The 10,000-nt window shown below is 46.5% G+C and overlaps 2 protein-coding genes across 6 annotated transcripts in view; both read right to left on the reverse strand.

Annotated features, from left to right (window-relative positions):
• Window positions 1–10,000, reverse strand: part of slc8a2b (solute carrier family 8 member 2b) — a 30,970-nt gene that overhangs the window by 15,213 nt on the left and 5,757 nt on the right. For all 5 annotated transcript variants that reach the window (XM_056611402.1, XM_056611401.1, XM_056611400.1 and 2 more), the window contains exons 5-7: window positions 7,951–8,076; window positions 6,685–6,880; window positions 4,181–4,311 (exon numbers count right to left, since the gene is read on the reverse strand). In XM_056611402.1, the coding sequence (XP_056467377.1) occupies window positions 4,181–4,311; window positions 6,685–6,880; window positions 7,951–8,076 (453 nt within the window). The remainder of the gene's footprint in view (window positions 1–4,180; window positions 4,312–6,684; window positions 6,881–7,950; window positions 8,077–10,000) is intronic.
• LOC130406026 (piggyBac transposable element-derived protein 1-like) lies at window positions 174–2,291 on the reverse strand. The gene is made up of 2 exons (XM_056611392.1): window positions 2,220–2,291; window positions 174–1,542 (listed from the first exon to the last, which is right to left on the reverse strand). Exon 2 carries the CDS (start codon window positions 1,539–1,541, stop codon window positions 285–287), a length of 1,257 nt encoding a protein of 418 aa, XP_056467367.1. The 5' UTR covers window position 1,542; window positions 2,220–2,291; the 3' UTR covers window positions 174–284.

Raw genomic sequence — 10,000 nt, forward strand, 5'->3', positions numbered from 1 at the left:
AGAGAAATGTTGTAATATTGCAACATTGGGCTTAGTTGGTAGCAGGATTTCTATATTTGTACTCACGTTGTCTGAACAATTCAGAACAACTAAGGGTTAATTTGCAGGGTTGATTGCTTACTTAGCCCCATAACGGTATATAACATTAATAATAATCACACATAAGTCATATTTTTATGAAGTCATTTATTAAAAAAATAAAAAATATTAAACAAGATGAAACTCTCAAAAAACGTGTATTTTCCGCTCTTTTTTTCTTTTCATGACATTGGTCATGAAGACTTTCATTGGTGGTGAAATTCCCAAAAACAGTCCCTGTCGTCTGAAAAGCAAAGGCGAACATCACACTTTCTGCATTGCGTGTTGGTGTATCCTTTATTGCACTGTCTGCAGCGTCCTCTCCCTGTCTTCCTTGGGAAATGGGCAACTAGGTCCTTGCGTACATCCAATGGGAGGTGTGCACATCTCTTGGATGGCCTCTTCTGAGCATTCAGAGGGCTTCCTGATGTCACTGTCTGTGTTGCTGGGCTCCCTTTGCCTGAAGATGGCTGTCCACTCTTTGGAGTTTGAAGTGTTGCGTTTACCAGGATGAGAGAGGATGCTAGCTGTGCCTGAAACTGTCTCCTGTTCATTGTCTCTTTGCTAGACACCTTGAGCGCTTTACAGTCCCGCTTGTAGAGCAGCCAGGCATTGACCACAGCGAGGATGATGGTGTGCCAGAAGATGTACATGTACCACCGACGGGATTTGATGGGGAACTTATATTTGGCTGTAAATGAGTCAAACAAATCCACACCTTCCATGTACTGGAAAGGAATCATCATCTCATCCACAGAGTTGTGCTCTTCTGGTACCACCTGCAGGCATTTCTCTCTGAATGAATCAAGCCACAGTCTGAGTTTCCATAGTTTGTCTTTCTTTTCCGTCTCAGATACTGTCATGTTGTTTACAAAATATAATGACGTCAACAGGGATTGGAATCTGTTGCGTGGCATCACATCAGCAACAGGGGAGTACCGCGTCTCTGTCTCCCAATACATACGGGTTCCAGCCATTTGCACCAGGCCCATCTTCAGGTACATGCCAAGCATTTTTTCAATTTCCTTTGCAGTGGTGTTTACAGATGTTCCATGCACCTGAGAGCTGTACTCATTCGTGTTTTGGGTCAGAGCCTCAATCATGTCTTCGGACACAAATTTCTGGAAGTATTCCAATGGTGTGTGGAGGGAAATGTCATCTGCTGTGATATCCAGACCAGAATAATCAGTGTTGGGACTGATGAAATCTTTTTTCAGCCGACGATACCTGTCACGGTGCATGGCGTGTTTGTTTGTTGTTGGCTCGATGTCCACGTAATTATCAGCTGGACAGACCATGGGTGGTTGGTTTTCTTTGTCCACTTCTTTACAGACATCTTCATCGGAGTCTTCATCGCTCTCATCGGTGTCACTGATTTCAATCTCAACCTCACTCTCTCCATTTTGGACCAGGTCCATAACATCCTGCACCGTGTATCGCGGCTTTCTCCTTGCTGGTGGCATTCTGAAAATAAAATATCAATTAATTAACATGTATATACGTATGTTTTATACATTGTAGTACATAACCTGAAGGAATAGATAGGGTGGTGGACCAAGTGCTCAGGGTAGAAATGTTTTCCAGGCAGACAATACTGTCTGCCTGGTAAGTCGCTTTGGGCAAAAGCGTCTGCTAAATCCCCTAAATGTAAATGCAAATGTAAATGGGTTGATGGCTCTAATTATCATACTAAAAGGAAAACCTGCGTCCCCCCACTTACATCCACACCCCACATTCAGGAACATTCCTTTCCCCAGAACTGAATTGTCTGTTGATATCCCCTTTGTGGACAAAGTCATGGAATTTTAGGTCAGGCTGATCAAATTAACTACATTTTTTAGAGATAAAACACAACACACAAGGGTAGAATGTATACTATCAACCCACTGTCGTGGGTTGATACTATATAGAAAATACTCTGCTTCAGGCACTGGTGCAGTGGAGGGAATACAACCAGTTTGAGCCCACTGCAACAAGCCAGCTATTTTGACTACCACATTCACCGGGGGTTGTGTAATTGCAACAATTATATAACAAGCTCTTAATGAAATTTGATGCATCTATTCCACTATAACTACATATGTACATGTTCTAGTCATTATAATAACAACCCAAAAATATATAAAAGACATTTTACTTACATGTATCTGATGAATCCAATCCAATGAAACCAATAGATGTTGTTCGAAGGAAACCTTCAGAGGTTGTGTGAGTTCATGGCCAGAAGGCGTTACTTATAAACAAAAACGGGGGGGGCTAAGATAAGGCAGTAGAGAGAAGATGGGTCTTGAGGCGGGATTGGAAAACTGGGAGGGACTCTGAGGCCCAATCCCATTTCTACCCTTTACCCATTCCCCTTACCCCTCCCCCTTGTTTTGAAGGGGTAAGGGGAAGGGGTAAGGGTAAAGGGGAAGGGGAAGAAATGGGATTGGGCTTTGAAGAGCAAAGACCCCCAACAGAGACCTGTAGACCATGAGAGAGAGAGAGAGAGAGAGAGAGAGAGAGAGAAAGAGAGAGAGAGAGAGAGAGAGAGAGAGAGAGAGAGAGAGAGAGAGAGAGAGAGAAAGAGAGAGAGAGAGAGAGAGAAAGAGAGAGAGAGAGAAGAGAGAGAGAGAGAGAGAGAGAGAGAGAGAGAGAGAGAGAGAGAGAGAAGATACAGTAAGAGTGAAAAGAGAGAGAGGGAAAGAGAGACTGGGAAGATACAGCGAGGGAGAGTGTAAAGAGAGGGTGAGAGAGCGAGAGAGAGTCAAGATACAGCGAGAAAGTGAGAAAAGAAAACGACAGAGAGAGAGTGAAAAGTGAATACAATTTTAAAACCTTCTTGGATTCTCACATGGTTCGACAGAATCTCAACATTTTTGGAAGCAATAAGAATGACCTTTTGAGCAGACGCTCTTAACCACAACCTTTTGCTTAATCCAGGCTGGCAGAACGTTCGACAGCGCAGCTAATCACATTTGCAGTCAGCGCTAACATTCACTTTGGTTGATTAGCATTAATAAAGCTCCCCACCATTTTCGTGGTTTCATTAACATATAGACACTACTGGAAGGAGGCACATACATTTACTATGCAAGCGCACAAGAACGGCGAGCGTAGATGCAAGGAAAAGGTCAAGCTGGAGGGATATTGGTCGTGTCTCCCTCTTCGTAAGCTTTGTGAATACGTACTTCTGCTCACGTTCAACGAGTTAGCAGAGCACCTAGATATAAATACACTGTATATAGCTCGTTATTTTATCCTTATCTTCTCCATTACTCTTTCCGTCAACTTTTGCTGCTGTCATTTTCTCCCTGGAATGAATAAGGTGTTATCCGCATCCTCATCATCTCACTGTCTAGCACCTCCAGTTGGGGACTCATAAAACACTCCCGACGTCAAACACCATCCATCCACCCATCCACCCCTCGAACGCCGGCTCCAGACTCACGCACACGCTGAGCAGCTGAAGCCTGAGTCCCCGGAGAGCCGCGTTAGGGGTGGATGGCAGGCGTGGATCTAGGATCAGTATCAGGAGCCCCGAGGAGTCACCGCCTGCTGCTGCAGTCAGCTGAGGGTTGCGGGTGAGTGGGTGGAAAAGGCCCTGCCACACGGCGCGGAGGAACTAGCTCAGCAAGCCGAGATCCGACCTCATCACTTTGTACTCAGAACATCGCTTTGTTCTCCCCAACCTGTACCGTTCATGTATTTGTTTTACATAGTGTAGGGGAGTGTAGCGTTGCGTTGGGTATTTTAGGGTTGCATAGTCTAGTCTGGTTGCATTGTTTGACACCACCCGACTCTGTGGGAATGTGAGTGGTACGGATAGAGGCCATCACACAGCAGAATAGAGTCTGACTGGAAAAGCCCTCCATGAACGCAGACGATCTTAGACCCCCAAGTCATGCTTGGACCTTCAGAACTGACACCATTACGTACAGGTCCCTCCGCTCTCAATAATAATAATAATAATAATAAAGGTTATGATCATAAAAAAAAAATAATACATTGTATTTGTATCGTGATTTTCCCGAAGATGGACTGAAGGAGGAAGGAAGGAACAGGAAGGAGAACAGAAGAGAAGAGACCTTCTCACGGACCCCGTGTGGGATCCCTCACCCACCTTGATCTCCTTGCGGGTCTCGCCCGGTTTGAAGGCGAGGGTTCCCTCGCTGTACTCGTAGTCCGACCCGGCGTTGGCGGAGCCGTCCTCCGTCCTGTAGTCCACGTAGAAGGTGCTCTCCCCCAGGCCGCCTGCACACACACACACACACAACACCTCAGCTACCTCATCACCCCACACAACACCTCAGCTACCTCATCCCCACACACAACACCTCAGCTACCTCATCCCCACACACAACACCTCAGGTACCTCATCCCCACACACAACACCTCAGGTACCTCATCCCCACACACAACACCTCAGCTACCTCATCCCCACACACAACACCTCAGGAACCTCATCTCCACACACAACACCCCAGGTACTGTACCTCATCTCCACACACAACACCTCAGGTACCTCATCTCCACACACAACACATCAGGTACTGTACCTCATCTCCACACACAACACCTCAGGTACTGTACCTCATGTCCACACACAACACCCCAGGTACTCTACCTCATGTCCACACACAACACATCAGGTACTGTACCTCATGTCCACACACAACACCCCAGGTACTCTACCTCATGTCCACACACAACACCTCAGGGCCCAGATCTCAACACACAACACCCAAAATCTGGATACTACTCGGTGTGTGTGTGTGTGTGTGTGTGTGTGTGTGTGTGTGTGTGTGTGTGTGTGTGTGAATGAGTCTGTGCTTAAAACCTTCTGATGCGCCAAAACCTACACTGTTAGGGACATTATTGATTTTTAACTCAATACTAATCAACTATTTTCGAGTAATTTAATCTTACACAACCTTCATTTCAGCTTCTTTTGGAGTTACGATTATGTGTCTGCCCACTCCAAACAATCCCTGCAGAAAGCATCCCTCTTGCCCCGTCAAATATAATTGGCTTGACTTGCCTCAAACAAACATAATTGTTTCTTTTAGTAGCTGCAACGCACGGAAACGAAGAGTAACAATCCGTTTTCATTAAAAATTAAATAAAATGTTTGCAAACCGTTCTAAAAACTGTTTAACAAATTGATGAAATGTTTAAGTAACAGAGTAAAAAACATTAATTCGCCATTGCAGATCAGGGCTCAATGACCCAGGAAATGTTTTTTCTTCGACATCCTGGGTTACATGTTTTTCTGGCTGTGCAGAAACCCATTGGATTCACCCTCCATTGGTTTTACAACAAAAATTCACAGCCCATAGATTGCATGTGTAAATATGGGTCCTGTCCCTTTTTCTCAGCTACACGTTGGATCTGTTTGTTTCAAAGGGCGAGCGAGGATACATCGGGGAACAAAATGGATCCAATTATTTTTTACTGGAGGTTAGATTAACCTTGGTCTTTCGTGGCGGTGGCTTTATGAAAACACACAAAGAATTGTAGGATTTGGCGGTTTAGCGGTTCTCCTATTGTTTTAAACTATGGCGGTGACATAATTGTATAGATAACAGGACCAGTCACAATGAGATGAGCGATTGCATCAACAACTGCTGTTAATGGTTTGGAATCTCTGTTTAACGTCTCGCTAATTTTCACCCGTCTATCGACGGTAATGACCGTTGCAACATAACAGTTTGTTTAGTCTAAGTATATCCTGAAACACTGAATAGACCAGATAGATCAGTAACTAATGTCTTTTTTTGAACTCATTCAAGCAAACCAATGTGGAACCTGTTTAAAAACAAAAACAACTAACTATTTGTTGAAAGAGAAAACGGACTCCACCGACCGAGCAACAAACTAATATGGCTAAGTTGAAATAGCTGTTTTGAACTCTCATTGGTCCAGAAGAACAGAAGAGGACTCTAAGTGAAGCTGATTGGTTACTCCTGATGAGGAGCGAGAGTTAGCCAACCTCTCTCCCCTGAGCCATCGATGACTGAGAAAAAACTAACCAGCCAACAAATTTTAGAAACAAAACCGCAGGCTGACTACAGCAACAAACAAACAAATAATCCATCTTATTTTACAAAGGAAAACGCAGGCCGACTACAGCAAAAAACAAACAAACAACTTTAAAAAGCTCTTTCAAAATATCAAATTCGGCCCAAACATCAACCAAAATCAGCTGAACCGTTGGCTGACTCCTGACAAACTCACCATTCCACAGTGAACAGACTCAAAGGCCCAGCAACATCAAACCAACCCAGGGCCCAGGACCCCAGCCGCTTCAGTTGTTTCTTCTTTTGAACTAACCAGCAGATTCCAAAGCAGCCTTTTTTCTAGGTAGGCTGTAGCTGAGTGTTCACCAACCTTGGGTTATGGGAGCTTTTTGACTTTTAAGCTATAAATACAAGATATATGATTACAAATTAAACGATTTAAAGGGTTCGAAAAGCCTCAAAGGTCCAGCACGTATGATTAAACATGCAATTTTTTCTCTGAAATAAACCATTGTTGGCCTTTGCAAAGAGCCGGCCGGATGTGGTCCGGATAGGCCCGCGTGCCTCTGGTTGAGTACCCCCGCTGTGGTGAGGGTTCCCCGGCTACCTTGGCACACCACCGCGAGGGTCAGCACCCCACAGTTCTCCATGCACTGGCTGTGGGCGCTCTCGAAGGCCAGCCGGCTGCACAGCTCCAGGTCATCGTCCACCACCAGCTCCTCGTCCACCACCACCGCCCGCCGGGACTGGTCCGCCGCGTGCCTCTTCAGCACGTTGCCCGCGCCGATCATCATGCGCGTGGCCTGGAAGGAGGGAGGGAGGTGGGGGGGGTGGAGATGGAGAGAGAGAGAGAACAGGTGTAGGAGGGAAGGAGGGAGAGAGGTGGGGGGAGAGAGAACAGGTGTAGGAGGGAAGGAGGGAGGGAGGTGGGGGGAGAGAGAACAGGTGTAGGAGGGAAGGAGGGAGAGAGGTGGGGGGAGAGAGAACAGGTGTAGGAGGGAAGGAGGGAGGGAGGTGGGGGGAGAGAGAACAGGTGTAGGAGGGAAGGAGGGAGGGAGGTGGGGGGAGAGAGAACAGGTGTAGGAGGGAAGGAGGGAGGGAGGTGGGGGGAGAGAGAACAGGTGTAGGAGGGAAGGAGGGAGGGAGGTGGGGGGAGAGAGAACAGGTGTAGGAGGGAAGGAGGGAGGGAGGTGGGGGGAGAGAGAACAGGTGTAGGAGGGAAGGAGGGAGAGAGTATGGGAGAGAGGGTTATGGTTCTGTGTCTGTTTGTGTGACCTTACTGGCTTTTCCTTTTGTGTTCATCGTGTCTGTATGGGTATCTGGATTTAGCCCTGTGTGTGTGTGAGTGCTCATGCGTGTGCGGGCCTTTAAGTGTGTGTGTGTGTGTGTGTGTATGCATGTGTGTGTGTGCATACAAGTGCGTGTGTGATTGTGTTCATACACGTGTTTGTGAATGTGTGTGTTTGCGTGCACGCGTGTGGTGTGCAAACAAGTTTATGTGTGTGCGTTTGTGTGTGTTTGTGTGTGTGTGTTGTTAGATTTCAGCTTATTTCTAAACTGTTTGTATAGTCTCTGCGTTGTGTATTTTTCGTGGTAGTAGTAATTCTTGAAGTGGAAATCAAAGCAACTTGACAGGTTGGATCAGAGGGTTGAATAGAAAGTGTATTCCAGGACGCAATACAGCGAGATACAGACTTAGGTTGAATAATCTATAGTGTAGGCGGTTGAGTGTGCCTGTGTGTGTGTGTGTGTGCATGCGTGTGTGTGTGTGTGTGTGTGTGTGTGTGTGTGTGTGTGTGTGTGTGTGTGTGTGTGTGTGTGTGTGTGTGTGTGTGTGTGTGTGTGTGCGTGTGTGTGTGTCTCTGTGTGTCACCTGAATGCGGTAGAAGGCCCTGCTCTTCTGCTGGTGCAGCAGGGCGTAGTAGTTGGCCAGCTCCACCAGCTGGTCCAGCTCCTTGTCCGGGTACTTCTGCTTCAGCTCCTTCAGGATCCGGATGACCTGGGGACCCCACAACATGCTTAGAACACGCCTAAAACACGTACGAACGCACTCGAGGCGTGCTCAACAGGCAGTCAACCACTTACCTGGAGACCACGCAACATGCTTGAAACAAAGAAAGTACGTGGAGACAACCCACAACGTTTAAAACCACCCAGCAGGACACAGTGAAACCCACCTGGGGAGGGCAGACAGACAAACTAAACTATTCTTTAAGTAAGCTTTACCCAAGTCTAAATGGCTTCCCAACGTCACGCCCTCATGCTAATGGAACCAGCGCCATCTGGGCCTGAGAAAAATGCCCACCATCTGTTGGGGCAACAACAACAACACAATGTTGGGCTGACATTAGATTCATTTGATTTGATTGAACTTGTTAGATTGTTGAGTACGGATGCGTCCCATGCCAATAAAGTGTTTTATTAGTGGGTGTCCCTTTTAGTTGAAGTGTGCTGTGGCGCTTGAGAGCAGAATCACATCAGGACACGTTGATGAGGTCAATGGAGTTATATTTACTTTTCATTCAGTGTATTTTTTCATGGACAAACTTTGTATTCGTTGCTGTGCCCACACAACATGTGCCTCGGTTTGCATGTGTGCGTGTATGTGCGTGTTTGTGTGTTTTTGTTTGCCTCTCTGTGTCTGAGACTGACAATGAGTAGGCACACAAAGCTAATTAGAAAAAAGGTTGTGCAGTTGTGTGTGTGTGTGTGTGTGTGTGTGTGTGTGTGTGTGTGTGTGTGTGTGTGTGTGTGTGTGTGTGTGTGTGTGTGTGTGTGTGTGTGTGTATGTGTGTGTGTGTTTGTGTGGGTGCGGTTGGAGCCTCTTCCGTTGATGAAGTTAACACCGGACCACCTGGAGGTGCAGAATCGGATCATCCAATTAAACATCTGTCTGAGAGAAGAGGGGCTTGATGGCTATGGTGACAAGCCAATCAGCCGCTTTCCTCTGTGGCCCCAGCTAGCCTGACACACACCCCTCAACAACCCAGGGCCCAGAGCGTGGGCGGTTTGAACAAAGTCATCAACGGCTAGCACTGCAGAGAAGCAGAGCAGAGGTTTGGACTACAGCAGGATGGATGTGTGGACTAATTAACTGTGAAGGAAGCTAAATGTGAGGGGAAGAGTGTGGGTGGACATTAGCAGAGATTCGATTTGCGGTTATGAGGTTACTATGGTATTTGTGCCTGCGTGCCACACACATACACCCAATAAGAAGTCCTACTGGTAAAGGGATTAAGTGGCTAATGATAACTTTTCCAAACAAATTAGATACTGGGATCAGAGATCATCTGTTAACATCCCCTATGTAGTCGTTTGAGTAGATGCATTTATCCCAAGTGGTTTACTGGGGTTTCAGATCCAGGTTGTTGAAGAGTATAGAGTGGTTTGGCTCCAGGCCGCCTACACTAAACTATTCTGCTATCTTCTATTTCCAGCTGCAGACTGCATGAATCTACTGCCGGGTGGCCCTCTGACATTAGCTCCATCGGCCCTCATTGTTTAATAAGGCTGGCAGCAGCTGTTTCACGTCTTCCCCTCCCGTTGTGGATCACCCGGGAGGACGTTATTGCTCCCTCCTCATGTGTGTCGAGAGGTATTCTATTCTCTCACTCTTCATCCCGCCGTCTTTTACTGCCAAAGATATTATGCTTTTTTGAATTTCAGCGGTTGAAAAGTGAGCGGGAAGATACAGGAGGGCTGCGTTCACACTCTGTGTGCTTTGCTCAAAACAATATGATTCTATTCATTACAATATGGAATGAAAAGCTAGCTGAAAACAACATGACTCTATTCATTACAATATGAAATATTGCACAGCGAGCCTGGCACCGGGTGTGCTTTGGGCTTTGGAGGGAGGCCTACTGTAGCAGCTGCAGAGTGTTCGACTCCCTCCAGAAGGTTCTGGCGTTTAAACTCCAACG

Source organism: Gadus chalcogrammus, chromosome 16 (assembly GCF_026213295.1).
Source record: "Gadus chalcogrammus isolate NIFS_2021 chromosome 16, NIFS_Gcha_1.0, whole genome shotgun sequence".
Lineage (NCBI taxonomy): Eukaryota > Metazoa > Chordata > Actinopteri > Gadiformes > Gadidae > Gadus > Gadus chalcogrammus.

What these genes read in the sequence shown, in the direction of transcription:
- LOC130406026 (XM_056611392.1), bottom strand. Translation starts at nt 1,541, where the DNA reads ATGCCACCAGCAAGGAGAAAGCCGCGATACACGGTGCAGGATGTTATG.